Below are 27,942 nucleotides of genomic sequence, written 5' to 3'. Positions count from 1 at the left end.
CACCTGTCCTTGGTGGCCATTCCAAGCCTCCCCATTGGCTTTCTGTCTGGTTCTAAACAGTTGGGGCAAGAATCCTGCCTCCCAGGGCAACAGAACCTCAGGGCTTCCTAGCTACCACTCTTCCTCTCTTCCTCTCTCTAAAAACGCCTTTGTGGGCACACGAGGACCTTGCCTTTGAAGGTAGTGAGCTCTCCGCAAGTCAGCTGTGGCCCTAAATGCAGGTAAGTTCACAAGAGTCGGTGGTACTGTTCGCAGTAGCCCCTGAACATGAGGTTCCCCAAACCTTCAGGGACTGCTGGTGAGAGGTCCCACTCCATCCAATCACTCAGCCCCTGGGTTCAATTGCCACCTCCCGTCCCCAACCCCTGGCACCAGGCACCCATGTCATCTATGTAAGAGATGGGCTAGCTCTGGGGCCGTTGCCAAGGCTATGGAGATAACGTGTACAGAAGCCGCAGCTCGTAGCCTGCACAGTAGGGAAGGGAGATGCTGTGCTGGGGCTGTGTTATGGGCCTCTGAGGGGTTGTTTAGGGCCGAGTGGTATTTTTGCCTTTGAGTTGTATGGCTTTAGGCTTTTTATTTTGTTTTATTTTATTTTTATTTATTTTTTTTAATGATCTCTCTAGTCCAATGGACCAGGGCTATACAATCCTGACTTGGGTGTGGCAAAGAGGAGAGAATGGGGGCAGTGTACAGAACTGGTAAAGCTCATGTCTGTAACAGATGTCCCTTCTCTCTCCTCCATAGACAGTGGCATCTTACTCTCTCATGGCCACGTCCTGACCCTCCACATACGCTGAGGCTGATCCAGGTCTGTGCCTGACACTCACAAACTTCCCAAGACTGCCATGCAAGTAGAAGGGCTATGTGGGGAGGTGGGAGAACCCGCGAGGCCCAAGAGTGTGTGAGCAGGCAGATGAGGAGCTCGGCAGGGGCGGGGGTGGGGCGGGGGTGGGGGTGGGGGTGGGGCGGGGGTGGGGGTGGGGGTGGGTGGTTATAAGTGAGCCTTGTCCATCCAGACCCTCTGTTTTTCCTGGCTGCCCCTACAGGAGCTACCTCAGGTGTACCTGGCAACTGCTAACCCTGGGCCAGCGCTCTGCAGGTCAAGAGGAAGTCCTTTACAGGGGGGAGGTGGGGCAGTGTGAAGGGGGAGCCAGTGAAAGGGAGCTTGGACTCTGCTGTACAAATTCTTACCTGTGGACAGACCCATGAATTAAGCTAGTCCATCTGAGTTCAGAGGAACCAGTCTTTTTTTTTTGTTTTTTTTTTTTTTGGTTTTTTCGAGACAGGGTTTCTCTGTGTAGCCTTGACTGTCCTGGACTCATTTTGTAGTCCAGGCTGGCCTCGAACTCACAGTGATCCACCTGCCTCTGCCTCCCGAGTGCTGGGATTAAAGGCGTGCGCCACCACACCCAGCTTAGAGGAACCAGTCTTAGCAGGCAAGAGTGTAGGCCTGGGAGGGGGGTGAGATTGGGGCCGGCACCCAAATGTCACTGTCTCCCCATTCCCTGGTTTTCTGTTGTCACTTCCCATGGTCAAAGTGAGAGCCGAAGATGCTGCTGGTGTGACACACAGTGTATTGGTTCTGTAGTGCCCAGTCACCATCGTAAGCTCATGGGCTTACATTCTGTGAAAGTACCATTTCTTCCAGCGGGCTTCAATAAACTACCTCCAGGGGCTTCCCTGTACCCCGGGGCAGTGTAGCCTGTAGCATCTTTTTCCTAAGAAATATAAGGCTCCGTACCTGAACCTGGAGCAGCCTGAGACTTGGTGTCCACCTGTGCTTTCGTGGAAGCACCATGCCTACTGGGGTCTAATAGGCTCCAGGCATTTGGGGTAATGGAAAATGAGTTGGGCATCCATAAGTTTAATAGACTTCCTTCCGTATAAATGGAGTAGCACAGTGACTTTTCAATGGCCTGGGGTGTTTCAGGCCACAGGGGTTCCCAGAAGAATTGAATGTAATGAGGAATTTGGGGAAGGCCACGGGCCTGGAAAGGCTACAGACTTCACCTGAGGCCCTTACAGGGGACCATATGGTGCTGTGGTTTTACATCAGGCAGGACTGGGTATACCAGTTACCTGAGAAGTTGGGTGGGAAAAGGACATCGCCCCACTACCTGGGAACATGGGACGGTGACAATGGTCAGGCTGAGAATGTGGCTGGTGAAAGGCAGGAGCTAAGTTAACCGCCATTTCCTGCTGTGGCTGAGCTAGTGTGAGTTGGATCCCTCACAGGGACACCCTCCCAATTTCAGGAACACCCCCTCCAGCGGTTTCCCTCCTTCGTGCTCAGTGGACTGTGGCCCTGGGGCCTACTATGGGCAGCCCCGAAAGAGTTTAAGGGGCTGTGGCAGTGGGCGTGGCTTCAGTGTGGCTGGCAGGTTTTTTTCTTTCTTTCTTTTGTTTTTAAGTTTGTTTATTGAAACAGGGTTTCTCTGTTTTAGCCCTGACTGTCCTGGAACTCACTCTGTAGACCAGGCTGGCCTCGTAATCACAGTGATCCGCTTGCCTCTGCCTCCTGAGTGCTGGGATTAAAGGCGTGCGCCACCATTGCCCACCACTGCAGGTTTTCTGTTTTTGTTTTTGTTTTTTTTCCGAGACAAGGTCTCTCTACATTAGCCTTGACTGTCCTGGACTCACTTTGTAGACCAGGCTGGCCTCGAACTCACAGTGATCCACCTGCCTCTGCCTCCCGAGTGCTGGGACTGCAGGTTTTCTGATGTCACAAACTGTCCTTTACCTAGGAGGTGATGCAGGGTAGGGTTGGAGCTAAGGCCTGAGGTAACTTAGGTTCCTGCCCTCCCACTGCTGTCTAGGGATAAGCTTTTGAACTTCAGCTGAGACCACCAAACGGTCCCAGCAGGCGCACCTGCCAGGTTGGGGTGGTAGGCAGGTCTTTTCAACTTTTCCTCTCTGGGGTTCTCCCCCGCCCCCTCTGTGAGATGTACATAAAAAGCCTTCTCACTCTGTGTCTGATGGATGTAAACTCACACAGTTGGGGACAACTAGCTGGCAACCCTCTGACCATCCTGCAAATACAAACCATCTACACTGGGATGGGGGGAAACGCACCAACTTTTTTCACCCTCCAAACCTTCCCAGCCTTGGAGCTTCCCAAAGCTTCCACACTTTCCACCCAACCACCAACTCTGGCATCCAGGATTCCCAGCGTAGTACCCCAAGCCTCCTGAACTGGAAAGCTGCAGCATCTAAGAAGTCAAAGGTCAATAGGAACACCCCCCCCCCAACCTCAGGACCCGAGAGTCACAGAACTACACTACCCAGAATTCCTAGGGTTAGTAAAAAAGGAAATGTCGTTTATGCAAGAAGAGGCTCAACTCCCCCAGCAGCTGCAGAAAGGGGGGGAAAGAGAGGGATAACCAAGGGGGAGGGTACGCTGAGTGCCGGAACGAGGGTGGAGAGCGGGGCTGGCCGGAGGAGGAGGCGGCGCCCGCTCGCTGGCTGCCGCCTGCGGACCTGCATCCCGCGGGGCGCACAGGCAAGCGGCGGTCCTGCGTGCGCCGGTGCGCGCTGCCGGGCGGCTGCAGACGAACACGGGGGCCAGGCCGGCGTAGGGGCCGAGTTTCTGCAAAGTTTGACCTGGTTGCCTTTCCGATGCTGCAGCAGAGCGAGGCGGCGCGGGGCGCGCCAGGCGGCTGCGGCGCGGTGGCGGGGCAGAGCGGCGACAGCACGCTCACAATGATCATAAAATAAGGAGGCGCACGAGGTGGGGGCGAGAGAGCCCCGAGCCTCAGCCCTCCGCCCCCGGCTATCCCCACAGCAGCCCGGAACCAGGAGGGGCTTGGGGATCCGGGGCGCCCACACCACCTCCAGACCCTAGTAGACAGGAGACACTGCCCAGGGGAGGGGGCGCCCCGAGAACGTGCAGGCGGAGAGGTCAGGGGAGTCCGGTGACCCAGGTACCCGGCGCGGCCCTAGGGGCAGGTGAGTTCGCGACGCCCCTTGGGTGGGGATGTGAGTGCCAAAGTTCCCCAGCAGAGGCGCGCGCCCCGGACGCTCCAGGCTCCGCTGCGGCTTGCGGCTGGCGAGGGGGGAAACCGAGGCACGGGACGCGGCAGGGCGGGGGCTGAGGGGCGGACGCGCCCTCTGGGGGTCGAACCACTTCAGCTGGCGAAGGGCAGCACGCCTTTAAGGACGGCCTGGGGATGGAACTGTGTCCCCGGAGGGACCTAAAGACCCGAGAGAGAAGGGGCATCCCACTCTAGAGGCGTGGTGCCGAAGCGCAACGCCAGAGCTGGGAGGTCCTAGTGACCCACTGCCGAGGCAATCTGACCGACCCCCCACCCCCACCCCGCCCCCGGGCTGGACGGGTGTCAGCGGAGATGTCACGGGAGGCGATTATTCGCTGGTGCGCGCAGTCGTGCGGCTGCCACTGACGGGGCGGGCGGAGGGGGGCGCCACCTCCGGGGAGACCGCCCAGAGCTGCGCCGTCAGCTCCGCAGCCCGCGCCCGGCGCACAGGCGTCGCCGCGCTCTCGCGTCCCCCCGCAGTAAAGTTCGGCTCAACTTTGACGCCCTGTCCCTTCCACATCTCTGCAGGTCCTCCGCGGCCGCGGCGGAGCAGGCGGCGGGGGACACCCGAGCGCAGCTCCGAGGGCCCACGCGGCAGTCGGCGGCGACAGCGACAGTGGCAAAGGAGCGCGCGAGTGGGCGCCGGAGGGGACCCGGCGAGCACCTAACCCGGAGCGCGTCTCTGGGAACCGCGGGTGGGTGCCGGCCACGCAGGACGCCGGACCTCTGCTGCTTGAACGAGAGCTCACACTGCAATTGATCGGGTCCCGCCGGGCGGGTGCGCGTGTCCCGGGGAACGGGTGCGGAAGGCAGAAGGGCAGGAAGTCGGCGTTCTGCAGCGAGGGTGGCGCGACCGCGCGGGGACCTAGCCTTCCTTATTTATGTGCCTGCCAGCGCCCGTCTGCTTCCTCAGAAGACTTCAGGAAGAGTGTCCGAGCTGCCAACCCCAAGTGTGAGGACGCAAGGCTGGATGTCAGAACAACATGCTTATCCATTAAACTCCAAACTTTTCTTTTCTTAAATCCAAAGAATATCGGTGGCTTTTGCCCACTACTAGAAGAGGGAGCCTAGGGCTCTTGAGATGCAACAGAATCCGTATTTATAACCAGGCCCGGTAGTGCTATGCGAGCCCCCTCCTCTTAGTAAGTTCTCTAGCCTGTGGCTCGCGGCTTTTTTTTTTTTTTTTTTTTAGCTTTGAGATTAGATTGGGCGCTCTACGCTGGGTTCTGCAACCTCCATCCTTTCAATGCCCTGTTATTTTTGGGACTGCTGGGCTTCCCTGGAGATTAGAGCGGTCCTGTGTGCCATGGGCTGTATTCAGAGCATCGGAGGCAAAGCCAGAGTCTTCCGGGAAGGGATTACCGTGATTGATGTGAAAGCTTCCATAGACCCCATCCCCACCAGTATCGACGAGTCCTCCAGCGTGGTACTGCGCTACCGGACACCCCACTTCCGGGCTTCAGCCCAGGTGGTCATGCCGCCCATCCCCAAGAAGGAAACCTGGGTCGTTGGCTGGATTCAGGCGTGCAGCCATATGGAGTTTTACAACCAGTACGGGGAGCAAGGCATGTGAGTACTGGGGGACAGGCTGGGGGGGCCTGCAGGGTAAGCTTGGAGGTTAGGGGAGACTGGAGCAGGGCTTCGGGGACACAGGAAGGGGTCCTAGGCAGGAGTGGTACTGTCTCCCAACTCCTCTCTGGAGTTTTGTTGGTTAGGGTCCTAGCTCAGCTAGACCAGCGCGCTATTATCCCTGGTGCCCAGAGGGTTCTTCTGTCCTTCCTGACAAGATGCTGAGAAAACAGGAACCTGTGCTTCTCCGGTAGGGCAGGTGTCAAGGCCACCCGGGTCACCAGAGAAGCCACCACTCTCTACCCTCAGGCTCAGGCCTCCGTGAACTTAGGAGGCAGACAGGAGTGGCGGGAGGCTTCTGAAAAAGTCTCCATACTTCTCTGCACAGGACTTTGTTGTGGGGCCTGCACTTGTGTCCTGGTGTGTGGGAGGGAGCTCAGAAGCACAGAAAAGGACAGCTTTGCCATCATCAGTGGTGGTGGCAGTGTGTGTTTGAGAGGGACTTCAGATAACCCAGTTTGCTTTGCCAGCGTGCTGCTTTGTCTCTCTGTAGAGGTCAAGGGTCAGCATCCAATGGGACTCAGGAGCAGCTAGCGGAGCACGCTGGTTTCCTTGTGGTTTGGTCTAGATCTATCTCCACTGGGACCGTGAAGCCCTTGGGTCTTGTTCCGAGTGTTCTCTGTCCCCCCCCACCCCCGCCCTACCTATGTGGAAATCATGCTCACAGGGATGTGGTGAAAGTAGCTGAGGAGACCCAGTGGTTCCTCTCGGAGACAGTCCCTAGCTTGACCCCTGAGATGGCTCCTAGACACCATCTCACAGTCTTTGGCGTCCATCCACTCTATGTGGCCTCACTTCTCAGCTTAGCAAGTGCAGAAGAGAGAGGGGCTCCCAGAGAGCTGGAGCTTATGTCTGAAGACTGTCCAGGAGAAACCTGCTTCCCTGGGGCTGAGAGCTGCTGGACACAAGTTGACAAATGTGTCTTCTCCATCTAGCTACTCTCCCCCTCCCCCCAGACAGGGTCTCTCTGTGAAGCCTTGGCTGTCCTGGACTCACTTTGTAGACCAGGCTGGCCTCGAACTCACAGAGATCCGCCTGCCTCTGCCTCCTGAGTGCTGGGATTAAAGGCATGCACCACTGCGCCTGGTTTCTTTTAGCCACTCTTGAACTCTAAAGGAAACAGGAAGGTGGGATAAGACTTAGAACTAGGTTGTCACCCCATGACCTAAAACCATTGGGGCACACGGGGTCACTGGATTCCCAGCAGCCCCAGCTCTCTCTGCCTTTGCGCCCTTCCTCTTTTGAGTTGGTGGAAACCTTAGCTACCCCAAGATATCCCAAGAGGGTTGGTGAGGCTCTTAGGTATTCAGGAAGGCCCCTTCTAGAGCAGCCTTCAGCTGGGTCCCCCCCCCCAACCCCACCCCCTTGCTGGCTTTACAAAGCATCCCTAAGGTTGTTGGGAAACACAGACTTTCCTCACGGTAAAACTAATGGCTTCCCTGCTGCCTCCTAGCTGCCCCCAGGAGTCAAGAGCCTGGGGCAGCATCCTTTACCTGTTAGCAGATACTAGGTGAATTTTTGTACCTTAGACTTGGCAGTCACTTTCCAGGGTGTGACCCTAGGCAAGTGCTTTAGCCATTCTGAGCCTCAGTTGACTCATCTGCAAACTGGGGCCAATTACAGTTCCTTCTGTTTAGTTTATTGAGAGAATTACTCAGACAACCTTTGCCCCCACAGTCAGCAGCACCAGGCCGCCAAGCTTGGATGCAATTTCAGTTTCAAGTCTATCACACAGAAATAAGCAGCCGCCCTCTTGGCCAAAACTACTGATTTGGAAAAGATGCTAGCGACTCCTTGTAGTGAATTTTCTCTCCAGCCTGGGTCCTACACTCTTAACTTTTAAAACTGTAAAACTAGCATCATGCAGGGGCGGCCAAGGCCATTTTCTTTGCTCTCTGTGAGTGCCTGGCTCTGCTAATTCTTTTAGGGTACCCTGGTTCTTAAGTTGCAGGTGAGGCAGGGCCAGCTGCAGAGGCAGGTGACCGTACAGGGAGGGAATACAACAGAGGGAGCTACTTGCCTATTCACCACTGGTCAGCAAAACAGTGTGGAGCTTGTCCCCGTGACCCCACTGCACGAGGCGCTGCACCCATCCCGTCCCACGGAGTCACAGGGTAGCTTTTACAGGAAGCCTAGACTCCTCCCTTCAGAGCTCCTGATTGCAAACAGAAACATTTAGATGGAGTTATTAAGAGAACCTTCAGGCTGGGCGTTGGTGGCGCATGCCTTTAATCCCAGCACTCAGGAGGCAGAGGCAGGTGGATCTCTGTGAGTTCGAGGCCAGCCTGGTTTACAGAGCCAGTCTAGGACAGCCAAGGTTACATACACAGAGAAACCCTGTCTTGAAAAAATAAAAGAAAAAAGAGAGAGAACCTTCTAGGCTGGGCATCATGGCACATTCCTTTAATTCAGCAACTCTACAGGCAGAGGTAGGCAGATCTCTCTGATTTGAAGGCCAAGCCTGGTCTACATAGTGAGCTCCAGGCCAGCCAGGGTTTTGTCATGAGACCCTGTCACCAAAAAGAAAACAAAATGGCATCTTCCTGTCTGAACTACTGCCTCTGAGTCCTTGAGTCCAAGTGAGGGGGTGCTTGCCCCTCCCCCTGCCTGGGCCCTGCTCAGATGCCACTTGTTCATGGTTGGGGGAGCGGTGGCATTACAGAGATACTGGGGTCTACCTCCCCTAAACCTCTAAGAACCACAAACAGGACCCCGTGTGCCCTGGGAAGGATGTGAAATTACCGTTAGACTCTCACCCCCTAGACTGTGGCATCAGCCGCCCGAGGAGGGGACAGCCAGGTGGCCCAGGCTGGATTAGGACTTGCATTCTTTACAAATGGGCTTATATTAAAAATATTAATTCTGACTGCTTAGCTGAAATCCATAATATCCCCCAGTATAATCCCTGCCTGAAAACTCATCTCTCAGCGATGGGGACATGTTGGATGGCACTCTGGACTTGAAATGATTCGAGATGGAACGCTGATTCCCAAAAGACATCACCTCTGTCAGTCACCGCCCAACTGTGCAGGGGAGTGCCGGGAAATGAGAGCATTCTACACGGCACTGGGTCTAACCCACTGTACTTTCAAAGCCACCCCCCCACCCCCGACACTGTTGGAGACACCTGCCTCCTCAGCTGTCCCCCGCAATTCCTCAACTGCCACCTGTCAGCTGGTGTAGAGCCTTCTAAGTGACACAGCTTCTTGCTGTGTGGGAGATACCCGTGCGTGTGTGAGTGTTGTCCCTAGTTTGCCCTTCTTTGGAGCTCTCCAGTAACCTGGCCCAAGGCCAAGGCCAAGGCCAAGGCCAGGAGTGGTGTTGCTCGGGGTGAGGCAACGGGCTGATGTGGAGGGGAGGAGAGCAAGTCAGACCTCGCAGTTCCCACCTGTGAAAGGGGCATGCTCTTCTCTCTCTCTCTCTCTCTCTCTCTCTCTCTCTCTCTCTCTCTCTCTCTATCTCTATCTCTCTCCCTGTTTGCTTGGCTCTGTGGCCCTGGAACCCTCCCTGCTTTGTCTCCCTCGACACCACGACTACAAAGCCTGGGTATTAGTATTGGATTATTGTACTGTGTGGCCAAGAGCTAAGCCAAGATCCACGTAAAGTGTCGTTGCTGTCTTTTCTCTGGGTCCCTTTCCACATCCAGACAGCCTCGGCCCCTGAGGCCTGACCCACACATGTGCTGCCGCGGCACCTGCTACAGGGCTTGGAGAGACTTGTGGGGAAATATCGGGACACAGACTGACTTCCACCCTGCTACCTCTGGGGTGCACACCCCAGGATCCCATAGGCCTTAAATTTGAGGGTGCGAATGAAGACTCTAAACCCAAAAGCCGCTTGCCCAAGCACTTTTGCTCAGCACCTGAGATCCTTGGACGGGGGGGTCCCTGGGAGGAACATCCCACCTGGCCATGTGGCCTCTTCCCGGAGCCCCAGGGCCTGAGGCCTCACAGAACAATTGAAGACTATGCTTCCTGTCTTGGGGCCGGAAGGCGGCTTCCCCCATCTCCTGGGCAATGGCGGAGGCCCAGGGCGGGTGAGCGGGAGAGGGAAGTCCTTGCTTCCGAGCTTCAGGGTGTGTGTGTGGGGGGGGGGGTTGTTGGGGGGGAAGTGGTGGGGGTGGCCCAGCCGGAGAGAACTCCCATTGGACTAGCGGTGACCAAGTGAAGCCTGGATCTACCTTCAGAGAATGGGGAGCAAGTGGCCTGTTCTGGGGAGGCACAGCCAGACAGCCAGCAGCCAGGGGTATTAGCGAGTACTCATCTGCAGGGGTGGTTAGGATGAGGAAGCTGCAGGGCCTCCTGTTTTGGGAGCAGCGGGAGTCGGGAGTCAGGCAGCTGCTAGTCAGTGAGCCAGGCTGTTGCTCAGGGAACCCAGGGAGTCTGCTTTTAGGGTCTGGCTGACAGAATGCTGGACCCTAGTCTGGGACTGGCCTCTAGAGATGCCATAGCTAACCTAAGGCACAAAGGACATACATATGAAAAAAAGGAGCCAGCACAGGATGCCACTACCGTGAAGAGCTTGCCCTAGGACTGTGGCAGCTGGCAGGGAGTTCTACAGAACCCAGGCATCTCGCAGTTAGGAGAGAGAATTAAGATCTGTCCACCGCTCAGAGAACCGCTGTTACAAACAACCCCGTTTCCATGGAAACAGTGGTACCTCGTTGAAATAACGGTGTGTGTGTGGGGGATGAGCCTAGGGTCCTGCTCCGTGGCAGAGATCTTGCCTTGTGTGTGAGAGGTCTTGGGTTCCACAAAAGCCACCACAACCACTCAAGAATCTGGTGGAGAAGGGTTATGGTGAAGAGAATGCTAAACACGGGTACACATCCTGTGTGTACATGCAGAAAAGTCTGGAAGGATGTTTACTGAAGTGTGGCACCGTGAGCAGCCTCCATGGGAGGAGGGGCAGAGGGGAGATAACTCGCTTTTACTTTATTGTTATTGTTGTTGTTGTTGTTGAGAGACAGAGGGGAGATAACTCAGGTTTTACTTTATTATTATCATTATTATTGTCGTTGTTGTTGTTATTGATGTTGTTGTTGTTTTGGTTTTTCTTTTTCTTTTTTTTTTAAAAGATTTATTTGTGGCATATGAGTGTTTTATCTGCAGAAGAGGGTATCAGATTACATTACAGAGATGGTTGTGAGCCACCGTGTGGTTGCTGGGAATTGAACTCAGGACCTCTGGAAGAGCAGGCGGCGCTCTTAACCACTGAGCCATCTCTCCAGCCCCTGTTTTGGTTTTTCGAGATAGTTTAAAAAAAAACAATTTATTTATTATGTATACAGTGCTCTGCCTGCATGTACAACTGCAGTCCAGAAGAGGGCATCAGATCACATTATAGATGGTTGTGAGCCACCATGTGGTTGCTGGGAATTGAACAGGACCTCCGGAAGAGCAGACAGTGCTCTTAACCGCTGAGCCATCTCTCTAGCCCTCGACACAGTTTTTCCATGTACCTCTGGCTGTCCTGGAACTCTATTTATAGACTAGGCTGGCCTCAAACTCCCATCAGTTTGCCTGCCTCTGCCTCCTGAGTGCTGGGATTAAAGGCCCATTCCATCATCTCCTAGTGGCTGGCATTTTTAAAAGCACACATTTTATTACTAGAAACTAATAAAAATTTAAAAGGAAGAATAGTTTCTCGAATACTCTACAAGAGGGCAGCGGGCAGTTCCGATCATAGTATAGGCCCTTGAAACAAATTAGGCAGGCACCGACGTGTCCGTCCTCCTTAGATTGGGCCAGGGCTGGGGCCTGAGTGTGGACGGGTGGACTGGAGGAAGCCCCAGAAGTGGGCCTGTGGGAACAGACAGCACACATTCCTTGCTTGAGCCATGGGCAGGTGTTGGGTGCCGTGAAGGCAGGCCCTGGTGATGGGCCGTGGGGGCCCCGGGCTAGGGGCACCTTAGGGCCTACAGGGCATCTCTTTCTATAACACTATATGACTTTTCTGGGGTGAGTGCTCCTTGGCAATTTTACGAGGTTGCTAGTCTGTTCAGCTGGCGACCAGGTGAGCTAAACCCTAACTTCCCAGCCTGTCTAGGTGAGTGGAGGACCGGGCCTGGCCAGGGCAGCCATAAGTTCTGGGCCTGTGGGAAGATCCAGCCCGGAGGCTCAGTCTCTTTCTCAGAGATGTCCTTAAAGTGTCATGTATCATGAGGGAGGGTGTAGGGTGTGTTGGTGAGGTGACGTCATTTAGGCTCAAAGCTAAATTTCATTTAAAACTAACTAAAATAATAAAACCTATTATTATTGTGTGTTGTGCATGGTACACGGTGCATGCCACCACATATGTGTGGAGTTCAGAGTGCAATCTTAGGGAGTAGCTCCTTCCACCTTTTGGTAGGTTCTGAATGTTAAACCAAGCCTAGCAGGCTTGAATGACCAATGCCTTTACCCACTGAGTCATCTTGCCGCCCCCAATTTTTATATTAAGGCAAGATGTTTAGTGCATACGGAAACCCTATGTAGAGCTAGCTAGCTTCATGTCTCTGGTGTGGCCAGCCTGCTCTTGAAGAAGTGTGTCTTGGAAATAATTGGTTTATTTACTTTTAAAAAGTTAATTTTTTTTTTGAGACAATGTCTTACTGTGTAGCCCTGGCTGCCTGGAACTTGCTCTGTAGACCTGGCTGTCCTCTAACTCACAGAGATCCTCCTGCCTCTGCCTCCCTGAGTGCCGAGGTTCCAGGGGTGTGCCACTGTGCTTGGCTTTAAGGGAATACTTTTTGTTGTTGTTGTTTTGTTTTGTTTTTTGAGACAAGGATTCTCTGTGTAGCCTTGGCCATCCTGGACTCACTTTGTAGACCAGGCTGGACTCGAACTCACAGCGATCCACCTGCCTCTGCCTCCCGAGTGCTGGGATTAAAGGCATGGGCCACCACGCCTTAATATTTAAAGGTGAATATTAAATGAATAAAAATAGAGGGGACCCTCAGACAGGAGCAGAGTGAAGGAGGTATATGCTGCTTGGGGAACTCACCCTGTGGTAGGGGAGACCTTTGTCTCCTGACTGTAGAGCCCAGGACCCCAAGAATAAACAGGAGAGAAATTGGGGTCCAAGTGGGCTGCGTGTGCTGGCTGGCTGATAAAGTTCAGGCCCCTACTGACATCTGCTATCTGCTAATCTGTTTATATGAGAAAAGTCTAGGACCCCTGTCAGGGCCATGAAGGTGGCAAGTTGTATGTGTCCCCAAAGCCTTGGGGGAGTCTGTACAGGGCTCGACCCTGGCTTCCTCTTTTTCTGTTTTGTTTCAAAATTACATTTTGAAACTTATTTTTATTTTTTGGTTTTTCCAGACAGCGTTTCTCCATGTGGCCCTGGCTGTCCTGGACTCATTTTGTAGACCAGGCTGGCCTCGGAACTCACAGCGATCCACCTGCCTCTGCCTCCCCGACTGTTGGGATTACGTGTGAGCACCACACCCGGCCTGAAGACCTTTCTGAACCCCTTTCCCCCTCACAGTCATACATGTTGCTCAGAGCCTCTCTGTGTGAGCACACATGTGTGTTTTATAAGCATGCACATGTATATGCATGTATATCTGCATGCGTGTGTGAATATGCAATTGCACATGCATTTATTTTATTTTTTAAAAGATTTATTTATTGCATATGAGTGCTTTATCTGCAGAAAAGGGTATCAGATAACAGTATAGATGGTTGGGAGCCACCACGTGGTTGCTGGGAATTGAACTCAGGACCTCTGGAAGAGCAGGCAGTATTCTTAACCACTGAACTATCTTCTCCAGCCCTGTACATGTGTTTATGTGTGTCTGCACATGTATAGGTGTGTTATGTGTAGGCATGTGAGAATTTCCACCCACCACGTATACATTTGTAGGTGTGTCTGTGTGTGCCTGTGTGTGTCAGTGCTTTGGTGACAGTGGGTCCTAAAAGTGCCTGTTCCACCTACAGCTGGGCAGAGTAATCAGAGACCCAGGCAACCCTGGGTAGTTAGTGCTCCCTCTGGTAAGCCAGCATGCCACTGAGAGTCAGGGGCAGGCTACATGCTTATGGGGCCCAGGTCCAGGCCAAGCATTATGAGGAGTCCTGGGTATGTGGTAAGGTTCAAGGCAGGTTTGGCTCTGTCCTCTTGGCCTTTGTGGTTCATGGGGGAGGGGGAAGGGGGACGGGGACGGGACTGCCCACAACTGTCACATTGTCATTTAATTACGCTGGGGCATGTGCCAGGAGATAGTTACAACGTGCTACTGGTGCTGAATTCTGGCCAAGGGCACCTGGCTTGTGTAAAGGGTCAGGATAGTTTGCCTGGGGTGGTGGCCAGGGCTTAGCAGCTGGTCCCCCCTAAGCAGAACAGGAGCAGAGGATTCTGGGGTGGGAGGGGCAAGGCCTAGGGGAGGAACTGAGAACTAGGCAGGCTTATGCACAAGTGAATGCTTGGTCTTCTGGCCTTCAACTGCCATGGCAGGCAGAACAGGGTCAAGGCAATGGGACTAAATGTGTGTATTTTATTTTAATTTTTAAATTTTATATGCATTGGTGTTTTGCCTGCATGTGTGTCTGTGTGAGGGTGTCAGATCTTGGAGTTACACACAGTTGTGAGCTGCCATATGGGTGCTGGGAATTGAACCCGGATCCTTTGGAAGAGCGGTCAATGCTCTCAACCACTGAGCCATCTCTCCAGCCCCAAATGTGTGTATTTTAAGAACGGGAAGAGGAGAGGTTGGGGTCTGGGAGCCCAGGCTGGGAGGCAGATTCTCTGCCAGGGGAGCCGGCGTCAGGTGGTCCTGAGTGCCCCGGGGCACAGCTCTGCTCTCCCTTTTCTGGCTCTAAGACAGCTCTTGTGCACACATGTTGACTTGGTGACCGGGTGGTTCTCAGCAGGATCAGAGATGTCAAGACGCCTGAGGACGCCATTTCAGACATGATGAAAGCACGTTGAGGACCAGGCTCAAGCCTGGGCTTGTCTTCTTCTATTCTTTGACATCCTGCACCCCAGAGGACAAGGACAGAAGTGTGGCAGGTGCCCTGGGAAGCAGGTGGCTTCTTCTAGGCATCTGAGCAGCAGTGGCTTAGAAGGCCCCAAGTGTGGTCCACCATTGCTGTCACAGGACAAGGTTCTTTTTTTTTTTTAAGACACAGTTTCTCTGTGTAGCCTTGGTAGACCAGGCTGGCCTCGAACTCACAGTCATCCGCCTGCCTCTGCCTCCCGAGTGCTAGGATTAAAGGCGTGTGCCACCACACCGGCCAACAAAGTTCTTAAATTTGGAACAACCCTTGCGTTTGTGTCCTTCACGAGGTCCCAAGTTCTGGATGGTTCTTGTCATGTCCTGTTTGTGAGAGGGTCTCGTCAATCCAAGCTAGGCTAGAGCTTCCTGACCTTGAACTCCTGGCCTCCTTGTCTCCACCTCCCTGAGTTGCGGGGACTTCAGGCCTCAGTGTCTCATCCCACACAAGTCACAAAGGCTGAGCGTGTGAGGCTGAGGTCTAAGCTCACCCCTTCCAGAGCTAAGTGCACTCTACAGAGGTGAGCTCATGGTGACAATCTGTCACTTGTGAGACAGTGAGACAGGGCCCTTTAATCCCAGGACTCTCGATGCAGAGGCAGGCAGATCTCTGAGTTCGAGGCCAGCCTCAGCTCTATGGAGTCTGAAGCCATCTTGGTGTAGATGAGACCCTGTCTCCCTTAATGTGTGACCTTTGACCTCCAGATCCTCAGTCTTCCGTGGGCTGGGATGACAGGCATGGCTTTACTCCCAGCATGCTGAGGTCACTTTTTAAAAAAAGGACTTCCCTGGAAAGTCTGAGGTGTGGACATGGACGCAGTGAACTGTGGGCTGCTGACAAGAGGCGCGTAGAGCTCTGTGACTGTCAGAGAGCTGATGGCGCAGCCTCAGTTTCCGTTCCTGGTCACTGTGGGTCCCTCACCCAGTCCCCGGCTCTCCCTGTCTTCCCCAGCTAGAAACCTGCAGGCCCCGCTGATGGTCCACAGCGAGACAGGGCAGTTGGCTCTGCCTTGCATCTGAGTAATGTCTCCCAGGAGACTCCGCTGGCTGCCAGCTCATGAAGACTGTCACCTGTCTGTGACTGGGGCCAGCGCTTGGGCGTCCAAGGGTGGGGTTACAGAGCAAGGCCACCCTAGTGCTAAGCACTCACCCATCCCCAGCCCCCACAGCCCAGGCCTGCTGTGATTTGGAAGTTCAGAGGGGCTGTGGTTTGTTTTGGGGGGGGTTTGCATGTTTGTTCTCCGACTTTATATATTTTTGGAGGGGTGGGGTGCATGCGCCATTACGAGCTTGTGGAGGTCGGAGGGCGATTCACAGAAGTAGCTTTCCTTCTTTTCCCATGTGGGTCTCAGGTCTTGATTCTGCTTTCCGTTGGCAGTGGCGGTGGCGGTGGCGGTGGCGGTGGCGGTGGCGGTGGCGGTGGCGGTGGGCCATCTGGCTAGCCCTTCTTCCCAAATGCCTTTCCACTGGGCATGATAGCTCATGATGGAGACTGAGGCAGGAGGATCGCCCTCAAGTTTAAGGCCAGCCTGGGATACTAAAGTGACCAGCATAGAATGAGATCTTCTAAACCCCTCCCCACCGCAACCCACACACCAAAAGGAACAAAACTGGTCCCGCCCCCCCCTCCAGGCTAAGGGGGTGTGGTTCAGTGGTTAGAGCATCAAGTAGCTGGGGCCTTGGGTTCCTTTCCCAGAACAGCAAAGCAGACAGACAGGCCACTAAAAAGACCTCCAAGGAGAGGACAGCATGGGACACCTAGTGCAGGGGCCTGAACCCAGTGGAGGGAGACAGAGGCTGAGGTCAGGGCCCAGGGGTAGGGGAGGGGTTTCTGGTTTGACTCCTGCTGGGGCCTCAGCAGTCCCTTTCTGCTGTGGACCTGGGCCTGAGGGATTGCCTTTGGCTGGAGAGACAGGTTCACTCTGTGGCTAGAAGTGCCCAGGCCTGTCACCATGGCGCCATTAAGTTAGCTATGAGAGGAACAGAAAACTTAGCAGAGTCTGGGGCTGGGGCAGCATGGAAAGTGCTCCCACACAGCTGTGAGGGTCAGTGTCTAGAGCCCTAGATGCTAGTAAGAGCTGGCTGGGTGTGGGTGGCCTGCTGGTAATTCAAAACAAAACAAAACAAAACAAAAAAAGAAAGAAAGCTGGGCGTGGTGGCGCACGCCTTTAATCCCAGCACTTGGGAGGCAGAGGCAGGAGGATCACTGTGAGTTCAAGGCCAGCCTGGTCTACAAAGTGAGTCCAGGACAGCCAAGGCTACACAGAGAGACTCTGTCTCGAAAAACCAAAAAAAAAAAAAAAGAAAGAAAGAAAGAAAGAAAGAAAGAAAGAAAAGAAAAAGAGAAAAGAGAAATCGATGTTAACCCGTAGCCCTCACAGGCTATGCACATGTACCTATGCACATGTGCTGCCACACACAAACATGTACAATTACCAGAGCTCTCACAGACACACCTGCACCTGCACACACACATGTGCTCTGACACACAAACATGTACACACAGACATGTACACACACCACCCAATCACTAAAAAAAAAAAAAAAAAAAAAAAATTACAAAATACTGTTTTTGAGCCCGGCATGGTGTCGCATGCCTTTAATTCCAATACTCTGGAGGCAGAGACAGGTGGATCGCTGTTGAGTTTGAGGCCAGCCTGGTCTACACAGTGAGTCCAGGACAGCCAAGGCTACACAGAGAAGCCCTGTCTTGAAGAAGACCAAAACAAACAAAAATCCTGTTTCTGCCCATTCTCCTGTGGTTCCAATTTTGCTGACGTTCCAGACGTTCCAGAGCAGCATGATTGGGGCACACAGTTCGGCAGCATTGGCAGCACCCACATGCACTGTCTCTGGAACTCTCTGTCATTGCTAACTGAAACTCTGCCCCATTAATCACCGCCCTCATTTCCTGCCCTTGGCAGCCCTGGCTCCGCTTTCTGTCTTAGAACTGAGGTGCTCCGGGCACCACACGTAAGTGCTGTCCTGGAGTGATTCTCTTTCGTGGTGGCTTCCTTCAGTCAGGGCAGTGTCCGTGCTCTAACGTGCTTGTGTCAGAATGTCCTTTCCTTCCCAGGCCGTTCCAGTGTGTGTAGGAACTGTGTTTTCTGTATCCATTCAGCCTCACGGACGCCCAGCAGCGCCCTCCCTTCGGCTCTAATAAGTTATTCACGCCACACACAGAAAAGCACCTTTGCTGTTATTTTTGAGAGAAGCCTCACGTAGCCCAGGTTAGCCTTGAACATGCGCTGTAGCTGAAGGATGACTTTGTTTGGTTTTTTTAAAATTAATTTATTTATTGCATATGAGTGCTTTATCTGCAGAAGAGGGTATCAGATAACAGTATAGATAGTTGTGAGCCACCGTGTGGTTGCTGGGAATTGAACTCAGGACCTCTGGAAGAGCAGGCGGCGCTCTTAACCACTGAACCATCTCTCCAGCCCCTGAAGGATGACTTTGAATTCCTTATCTTCCCAGGCTGTGATGACAGGCAGGTGCCTGGCTGGGAATGTCCTTTTAAAAAGGAGTGGGCTCCTGGCTACCAGTGCGCTGAGGGGCTGTGCAGGGAAAGGATTTGGGGCAGCGGATGTGAGCCTTAGTGCTGTGTTACCAGGCCTGGCTGGAAAGTGGTTGGGTCAAGAGGGGCTCATGGGTCTCTCCTCGGCCCCATCTGAGCAGGTGTTGCCTCACTCCACCCAGGGTACTCCTGGGTGGTAGTCCCTGGATCTGTCTTCTGAGGGAACCCTGAAGTCCAGAGGTTTCCAGTAGCCACCGTGTGCAGGGGTGCTTGGGAACTCTAGGGTGCTTGTGTCCCCTCGGTAACCTAGCCAGGCTGGTGGATCCTCTCTGCCCTCAGTTTCTGCACCAACCCTGGCAGCCTCTCCTGCAGGCCCTTGCTTTGTACCTGTGAGTTCCTGGAGGAGCAACTGCCACCCCCCTGGGACAAGTGCAGTAGGTCTGAGGTCCCAGGCTGGGGAGGGAAGGGAGGTAAAGTGTTTCAGGCTCAGCACATGGGAGAAGGGACACACCAGTCCCCAGGGGCACACAAAGCCTCCAGGCCTGGTGGCTGCAGCAGACCCTTTGCCTGAGTCTGGAGGTAAACAGCAAGGGAGCCTGGGAGAGAGCGGGCGCTTAGAAGGGGCGTGGTCAGCTTGCTTTGGTTCAGTGGCAGCCACATGGAAGCCAGTGTTCCAGGCTGGCAGAGTGGAAAGAGGCTGGTAGCAAGAGAGCAGGGGCACTGCAGCCCTTGCCTGCTCTTTGGTTCCTGCTGTGGAGATGACACGGGAGAAGGAGAGGAGTGGGCAGGGAGGGCGAGCACACTGAAGCCTAGAGAGGCCAGGCATTTGCCTAAGGCCAGGAGTCACCCTCACATCAGCCAGACGACTCTGCAGCTTCCTATTGGTTCTCACAGGAGGAGAAGCAACTCATATCCCAGAAAGAGCAGATGTGGCAGGAGAACCTACTGAGCCTTACTCCCGCCCCAGACTGTCCTCAAGTGCTGTGTGTGTCCAGGAGAGCCGCTAGCCTCTAAGGAGTCAAGGTCGCCACCCTGGTTAAACATAGAACTGTGTGGCTTCGTGTGACAGTCCCACTGGTGTCTGTGAAGACCCAGCATTGCCAGTGTTTGTTATTGCTGTAGACTAAGTGACAAGTCCCTGTCAAGAGACAGACAGAGCGAGGCTGGACAGATGGCTCAGAGTTTAAGAGCACTGACTGCTCTTCCAGAGGTTCTGAGTTCAATTCCCAGCACCCACATGGTGGCTCACAACTATCTATAATGTGATCTGGTGCCCTCTTCTGGCCTGCAGGTGTACATGTAGGCAGAACACTGTATACATAATAAATTAAAAAAAAAAAAAAGATAGAGAGAGACAGAGCTTCTCCAAGTCCCAATTGGCATCTAATAATTTAACAACCTTGGCTCTCAAGGTGCTGGCCTCTTTAAAAACTATTATATATAAAAACTATATATATATATATATATATATATATATATATATATATATCTGGGCATGGTGGCACACACCTGTAATCCCAGCACTTGGGAGGCAGAGCCTGGCGGATCACTATGCGTTCAAGGCCAGCCTGGTCTACAAAGTGAGTCCAGGACAACCAAGGCTACACAGAGAAACCCTGTCTCAAACAAAACAAAACAACAACAAAAAACCCTATTATATATACATATTTCTAAATGTATGTATTTTATGTATATGAGTGTTTTGTCTGCATATGCATATGCAAGCCAGAAGAGGGAATTGGATCCCACGGGACTGCAGTTATAGATGGTTGTGAGCCACCATGTGGTTTCTGGGAATTGAACTCAGGATCTCTGGAGGAGTAGCCAGTGCTCTTAACCACTGAGCCACCTCTCTAGCCCCCCAAAATACTTTTGTTTGTTTGTTTGTTTTTTCGAGACAGGGTTTCTCCATGTTATCTTGGCTGTCCTGGAGTTGCTTTATAGACCAGGCTGGCCTCAAATTCTCAGCAATCTGCCTGCCTCTGACTCCTGAGTGCTAGGATTAAAGGCATCCCTCCACCAAGCCCAGCTCCCCCCAAAATACTCTTTTTTTTCTAGACAGGGTTTCTCTGTGTAGCCTTGCCTGTCCTGGACTCACTTTGTAGACCAGAATGTAGGCCTCAAACTCACAGCGATCTGCCAGCCTCTCCCTTCCGAGTGCTGTGATTAAAGGTGTGTGTGTGTGTGTGTGTGTGTGTGTGTGTGTGTGTGTGTGTGTGTGTGTACATGAGTGCAGGTGCCCATATAAGCCAGAAGGGGGCACCAGATCTCCTGGAGCTGGAGTTACAGGTGGTTGTGAGCTGCTGAGGTGGGAACTGAACTTGGGTCCTCTCTAAGAGGAGTGAGTGAACAACTACTGAGCCATCCTCTCTCCAGCCCAACAGTTGAGATATTGAAGCAGGCTGTGGTGTTATCTGGTTGCTGGGCATCCTGTTTCTTTTCTTTTTCTTTTTCTTTTTAAATATATTTTATTGATTTATTCATATTACATCTCAATTGTTAACCCATCTCTTCTATCCTCCCATCCCTCCCTCCTGTTTATTTTCTGATCTGCCCCACATAAACTCCGTGAGCAAAGGGAGCTGGGTCTGCTGAGAACCTTCTGTCCCCAGGGTCCAGGACAGGGACCCGATGGGCCATGAGAGCAATGCAGAAAAGCCTTACTGAGTGACTGCGCCAGTAACCCTGGCCTTCTCTGCCCCCCAGGTCTAGCTGGGAGCTCCCCGATCTCCAGGAGGGAAAAATTGAGGCCATCAGCGACTCGGACGGGGTAAACTACCCCTGGTATGGTAACACCACGGAGACCTGCACAATCGTGGGGCCCACCAAGAGAGACTCCAAGTTCATCATCAGCATGAACGATAACTTTTACCCCAGCGTCACGTGGGCTGTGCCCGTCAGCGAGAGCAACGTGGCCAAACTGACCAATATCTACCGGGACCAGAGCTTCACCACGTGGCTGGTGGCCACCAACACCTCAACCAACGACATGATCATCCTGCAGACCCTGCACTGGCGTATGCAACTCAGCATCGAAGTGAACCCCAACCGGCCCCTGGGCCAGCGCGCCAGGCTGCGGGAGCCCATCGCCCAGGACCAGCCGAAAATCCTAAGCAAGAACGAACCCATCCCGCCCAGCGCCCTGGTCAAGCCCAACGCCAACGACGCTCAGGTTCTCATGTGGCGGCCGAAGTACGGACAACCGCTGGTGGTGATCCCGCCCAAGCACCGGTAACAGCCAGGCCGCTGCCAGGTGAGACTCACGGAAGACTATTACTGCTCAGAAGGAAACCCAGATGCCCTCTCCGGTCATTCAGAAAAATACAACCATTCTACCTTCTTCAGGGGCGGATCTCTCACTGTGCTAATACCCGCTGGCCTCCCGGCTCTTCCCGTCTGCTTCCCTGCAGGGAGGGGGCGGGGCAGTAGGACAAACAGGCGCCCACCCCCACCCCAGGTCCCCTCCCCTCCCCTCACAATCTCAGTTGTTCTTTGCAGCTGATTCTCTGAAACACTGCTCTCCCCCACTCCTCCCTCCCTCCCTCCCTCCCTCCCTCCCTCCCTCCCTCTCCCTCTCTCTCTCCCTCTTTCTCTCTCTGTCCTCTGCCATGCGGCCTTATGTAGACTTCGCTTTGCCAAACTTTTGCCTTAAGCTGAATTTAAAGGAGAGAAGGAACCGGAAAGGTCACGGATCTCTGCTCTACAGCCCTCGCCCTCTTCTGCCAGAGTTGGAGAGAGAGAGCGCAGCGGGCCAGGAGGGAGGCCCACCCGAGCCCCTCTTCCTGGGTGTCTGGGCACCCAGGGGCAAGAATGCAACTCAGGTCTAAAACCAGCTGTTTAATTCTGTTTTTTTTTGGGGGGGGGCAGAATCAAAACCACAGACTCTGCCTGCCTAGAGAGGCCCTACCCCACCCCGGTTAGAACCCCTCCCCAGTCCCCGCCAGGGGCATGAGCTGGGCATAGCTCCTTGACCCCCTCCTCTCTCCTCAGTCGCCTGCCTTAACTTGCCTGGTGGAGGTATTCTGGGAAAAGGAAGGGGGAAGTCCCAAAGTGTTAGTTCAGGGCTTGGGAACTTTCACCTTTGCTGTCTCCTGAACCCCACCCCACCCCCTACACTTTTTCTTTTCCATCTACCTTGGTCCCAAATGCCCGGTGGGGTCGGGCGGTGGGGGGGCATTGCCACTGAGTCGGGACAGCCTCGGCTGTCCTAAGGTAAAGAAGGTGTGCCCTTCTCTCCTGGCCAGCGTTGTCACACTTGAAAATGGGGCTCCAAGCACCCCAAGGATGCCCATCCGCTAGCACACTGTATAGAAGCCGCCACAGGGCTTCTGGATCATTCTCAGGTCACGTGGCTCCCAGACTGTCTGGGGTGGGCTGCAGACAGGCTCCGAGCACCAGTTGGAGGGTGCTTGGGCCCCTTCCCTCTCCATCATAGGTGCTCCTGGAGGGGGGGAGGTGGGGGGGAGCAGTCAGCTGACTACTCATGGTTCCTTGTCTGAAGGCAGAAGCCCAGGCCCAGGGCTGGCAGAGCCATGCTTTGGGAGGTGTCCGGCCATTGTGAAACTGGCTTGACACGTGGTGGCCAGTCTTGGGGGCGGGGTGTCTACCTTCTGAAGCCATAGAGCTTGGCCTTGAGTGATGCCAAGGTTTCCAGAAACGTCTGCTTTGAGCTGCTTGAGAGACACTCCTTTAAGCATGCCAGCAGCGTACTGTACCACTGGATTCCAACCAATAATAAGCACAGAAAACCGTTATCACAAGAAAAATGTTTTTGCTGCTGCTGAGCCACTTGTGGGGGAGCCTGGGTGACGGCATGAGAAGGCACAGCTAGATTCCCTGCTCTGTTCCTACAGCTGTGACGCGTTTCCTACAGGGGTGCTTAATGTCCGGCCACTCTCATTCTTAGGCCACTAGAGCTGGTGTGTGTGTGTGTGCGTGTGTGTGTGCACGTGTGCGTGCGTGTGTGCAGTCACCTGTAGTACAATGAGTTGAGCGTGCCGATGGCACAGTGAGTGCTGGAGAGCCACTTGTCAGGGGCTGGACCTCCCTGGAGTCTTCTCTTTCCATCTGTGGAGGCTGTCGCCTTAGCTGGGAGAGCCATGGGGCCCCAGCCTCGCACTAGGTCAGGGCTAGAGACGGTGGAAACGCCTTCTCTGCCTTCAGGACTTCCTTACCCTGAAGAAGAGAGAGGCCCCGGTGAGGGTTGGGAGGGCCAGTCCTTGTCCTGGCTGCGCGGCCTCTAAGGAGTTTCTTCCTGGAGGTGGGGCTGGGAAACAAGGGGGTATAAGGGTGGCCTGAATTGCTCTGGATATGAGGACCCCCCAAACTCACATTTCTTAAGATCGCCCACACTGCATACCCGGCTTCGCCCACCTGGCTTCCTTGCCTCCTCATCCCCTCCACCCTCCTGCCTGGCAGGGCTGGGGAGATCCCAGAGAGGCTGTGTGGGTCTAGCTGAGAGCGCCAGCTTCTCCTGGGCTGGTCCCCTCAGCCCGTTGCCTCATGTTGTCGACAGACCCCAGGCCCTCCTGCTGTCTCTCGTGCCCACGCCCAGGCAGGCGTGGACACTCGCTCTTTCCAGCAATAAGCACCAACCGTCCTTGGTCACGGAGAATACTGTAAACACACACCCACGCGTGCACTTACCAGCAGGCACGAGACTCCTGAAGACAATGTCAAATAAACCTTTTTTTTTTTTTAAAGAAAAGTTTAAAATAAAAGATATAAAGAGAAATAAAATTAATTTTAAAGCACCTTGGCTCTGGCTGTGGTTATGTGGGGTCGCAGGCTCACTGTTGGCTGGCCAGGGTGAGTACATTTGGCAAGATGCTGTACAGTAGCTGTGGTTCCTGAAGACAAGGACTCCGGCCTGTCAGTCAGTCCATCCACCGGCTCTTTCTCATGCTCCTGTCTCCATCAGGACTGGCTCTAGAATTGCAGAGATCCTGGTCTGCGTCCCAGGAAAAAAGAAGACGTAGGGACAGCTCTGTGTGTGTGTGTGTGTGTGTGTGTGTGTGTGTGTGTGTGTGTGTGTGTGTATAGAGCAGAGGTCAGGGTCTATTGGCCTCTATTTTTTGAGATGGAGTCTCCCTTTTTTTTTTTCTCTCTTTTTCGAGACAGGGTTTCTCTGTGTAGCCTTGACTCTCCTGGACTCGCTTTGTAGACCAGGCTAGCCTCGAACTCACAGCGATCCGCCTGCTTCTGCCTTGCAAGTACTGGGATTAAAGGCGTGCGCTGCCACCACCACCACCGCCCAGGGAGATGGAGTCCCTTGTAGGTCACAGCTGGGGTCAGAGGCGTACACCATCGTGCCTGGTATTGCCTGGGTTCTGGGAATCCATTTCTAGGCCTCCTCCGTGTGCAGCGAGCACTCTGCTGACGGGCACCAGATGTTTTCTTTCTTTTTGATAGTGGGTATCACTATATATCCCTGATGGGACTAGTAATATAGCTTCCAGTAAGCCAGGCTGGTCTCAGACTCACAGAGAGCCTCCTGCCTCTGCCTGTCCCCATGCCTGACCCTCCAACTTGCTTTTTTGCTTGTTTTGTTTTTAGAACAAGCAGAACTGTATATCAGGAGTGACAGGCGTTTAGATCAGGTCCTTATGGGAGTCACCCAGGGGCTGGTAAGTCTCCCTATGCAGAAACCAGGACAAGGTTGGGGGCACATGGCACCGCACCTGTCCCTCAGATAGCTCATGAGGAGCCCAGGTGGGTCTCGTATGCCAAGAAGAAGCTGCCTCATTGGAACATTCATGGAAAATTGGGGGGTTCCTGGAGTGACTCTGTGTTCTAATGGTGGCCCAAGGCCATTTGTGTGATTGTGGATGAAACCCAGACGCTGTGGAAAGGGGGTCTTGGGCACTGCCCACTGGCCCAGTCGATGAGTGAACCAGGCTGATTCTAGCGCGACCTCCGTATGATGGTCTATAGGGTTTCTCATCTTTTTTTAATGGTTAATTTTATTTTTATGTACATTGTTATGAGGATGTCAGATCCCTTGGAGTTGGAATTACAGACAGCTGCCATGTGGGTGCTGGGAATTGAACCCAGGTCCTTTGGAAGAGCAGCTAGTGCTCTTGACCACTGAGCCATCTCTCCAGCCCAGGCTCATGTGTGGAGAGGTGAGAACTGACCTCATGTCTTAGAAGAGGTAAAACCAGGGTTTGACTCCTGGCCTGAGCCAGCCTCTGACACTGTGCTTGCTCAGCCAGAGCAGATGACAGTGGCTATATATTTGGTGCCAAATACTGTTGGTTGTTATTAAGAAAGTCCTTAGCTTGCAGCATGCCCTCCGTCCTGGATCCTCGGGCAGAAAATGCCCCTTCCCGCCTTATTTCCCAGAAGTCTGTGCATTTAAACCCACTTTGAACAAAGGCTTCACCTTCTGGCTGTAGGCTCCCTCAGAGTGGGTGTGGCCTCTCTGGTGCTGGAAGGACAGGAAGCCCCCCGTTCACCCATCCCGGCGTTAGGCATGGCTTTTTTACATCTCAGCACCAACAGTACTGTTTCTTCCGCTTAAGGTTGAAACATCAATACAGGAAGTTGCATCAGAGCTTTCTCCCGCACGCTCCACCCAGATGGCTCATGGGTGGCACCTGTGTCAGTTTGGTTTTTGGTTGTGGAATCGGCTCCTGAGCATTGTGTACAAGTGTGTGTGTGTGTGTGTGTGTGTGTGTGTGTGTGTGTGTGTACACTCTTGTGCTCACACAGGCTATAACCCAGGAGCTCATCTTTGCTGTAGCATCCAGCAGCATGACGGTAGGCTATGGCAGCCTGAGTTTGGGAAGTGGAATGTGCAGGGGTCAAGTGGCTTCCAAGTGGCATTTGATGGCTCAGTGAGAGCCCTCTGCCTGCTTTAGCTGATGGCAAGTTAAATTCAGATGTTCAGTCTATCCAGGGATAGAGCAGGTTCACACAAGCAGGGGCAGGGTCCCCCGCCAGGGCTCCGGGCTTGGAGACAACCGTCTGGAGTGGGCAAGGCCACTGGCCAGAATGTTTCCGGGAAGCAGGTGCTCAGTGGCCCTCTGCCTGCCTGCTGCTGTGACAGCTGTCCCTCTGTGGAGCCTCTGCCTTGGCACTATCCCAGCAGAGTCAGAAACTCACTGTAGGATCAGCCTTGAGGCCTCGGAGGAAATGCACACAGCTGCGTCCCAGTGGGATGACCGTTGCTGGAGGTTGCAATGGCTGTGGGGCACTGAGGTTTGCAGACATTTCTAGAAGCTGGAGCGTGGTTTTTGTTTTTTGGGTTTTTTTTCCCTCCCTGTGGCTTTGTGTCTCCTGGCCATCCTCAGTCCTCCACAAACACTGGCTCCCATCTGGTTAGGGATCCAGGCACTTGTGGTGGCAACAGGCCACAGCACACACACACCACCCCCAAATTGCCTGTCGAAGGACTGTGGAGAGACAGTTGGCAATGTGCCTGTCATGAAGGAATAAACAAACAAAAGTCAGGGTGGATTGCTCCTGAGAAACCACACCTGAGGTTGATTACTTACTGGCTTTCAGGTGCATATACCCACATACCCACATACCCACCCACGCACGCACGCATGCATGCACGCACGCACACACGCACACAGACTCTACCAAGCAGCCACAGGGAAGCCCCACATCCCACAGCCGTGCATGACTTCGGTTTCCTTTCCTGCCTGTGTATCACAAGCAGTGTTGTCCCCTTTCTCAGAGGCGGAAACTCGCCCTGGGAAGTGACTGGAGGCCCTGCTGAAGGTCACTAGGCCAGGACGCTTTGGAAGAACCTTTGACCTGCCCCTTGGCCTGCGTGCTGCAGCCCGGCCTCTCACTCTGAGCCTTTTGCTCAGTGTGCCATGGAAGGGCTGGGTGTGATGCTCACTGCTGGGCTCAGCAGCCCCATTGGCACTGGAGACTTTTGTCCCTTGAGACGGACTCTCACACTATACTGTAGATTGGCCCGGGACTCCGTGTGCGTTACAGACTCGCCTTGAGTGCTGAGATTAGGTGTGTGCCCCTGTGTGCAGATTCGTGCGTGCGTGAACACTGCTTCTGGGCTGTGTCCAGCGGAACTTCTGACCGCTCTCGGGTCCTGTCAAGAGCCAGGCCCATTTGCTGTCCCAGACGTGACGACGGGAAACGCAGAGACGGGGTTATCTCCACCTTGGTCCTGGCTTTGGTTTGTATTTTATCAAGTGACATTTTAAACCAGATTGGTGAAGGGTGGCTCGGGGGGGGGGGGGGGGGGCCGGGGTGAGCAGCTAGATGCCCGAGGCTATTCATGGCCACCACCTGTCTTCTTGCTGAGTGAGGTCTGGTGGGGCTGACCTTCCTAGTCTAATCTCCTCAGGCAGGAGATGCGCACACCTGGTTCACCTTCCCCACCATGCTAGGGAGGCCAGGCCAGGCTTCATGACAAACAGGGCTCTTGTTCAGAGGCCCCTGTCCTGGAAGCCAAGTTATCTAGAGACCAGACAGGCTGTGCTCAGCTGAGATGAGGCTATTTTTGTGTACAGACAGGCAGGAAGCTTAAGAGGAGGGGAAAAGCATCTTGCTGGGAGCCATGGTGACCTGGACCTCACTGTAGCTCTTAGGGCTTTTGTTGATATCTTTGGGGCAGGTGTTTACAGCTATAAACTCGGATGTCCCTGATTCTTTTCAACTAAATGCGGTGCAGCATCAAGATGTGCCAAGGGAGGTGGAGACGCCGCAGACCATGGCGGGGTGCACCCTGTGGACGGTAGGACCCTGGCCCTAATCTGCTTGTCCAAGCTGATAAAGCAAAAACAAAACAAAACAAAAACAAAAACAAACAAAAA

General features: G+C 53.8%; 1 protein-coding gene across 5 annotated transcripts; it reads left to right on the top strand.

Moving 5' to 3' along the window:
- Nucleotides 1-81: 81 nt before the first annotated feature.
- Nucleotides 82-23,904, top strand: FAM78A (family with sequence similarity 78 member A). 5 transcript variants are annotated; one of them, XM_084797907.1, is made up of 4 exons: nt 89-221; nt 748-811; nt 4,563-5,603; nt 20,858-23,904. In XM_084797907.1, exons 3-4 carry the CDS (start codon nt 5,281-5,283, stop codon nt 21,384-21,386), a joined length of 852 nt encoding a protein of 283 aa, XP_084654033.1. In that variant the 5' UTR covers nt 89-221; nt 748-811; nt 4,563-5,280; the 3' UTR covers nt 21,387-23,904. The 5 variants fall into 5 exon arrangements, with proteins under 5 accessions (XP_084654036.1, XP_084654033.1, XP_084654034.1 ...); XM_084797908.1 differs by having other exon boundaries at nt 748-850; XM_084797910.1 differs by lacking the exon at nt 4,563-5,603 and having other exon boundaries at nt 82-221; nt 748-850.
- The last annotated feature ends 4,038 nt before the right edge of the window (nt 23,905-27,942 follow it).

The sequence above is a fragment of the Acomys minous genome (genome assembly GCF_964271855.1).
Source record: "Acomys minous genome assembly, chromosome: 10".
NCBI classification, from domain to species: Eukaryota; Metazoa; Chordata; class Mammalia; order Rodentia; family Muridae; genus Acomys; species Acomys minous.
This window is presented reverse-complemented; position numbering and strand designations above follow the sequence as displayed.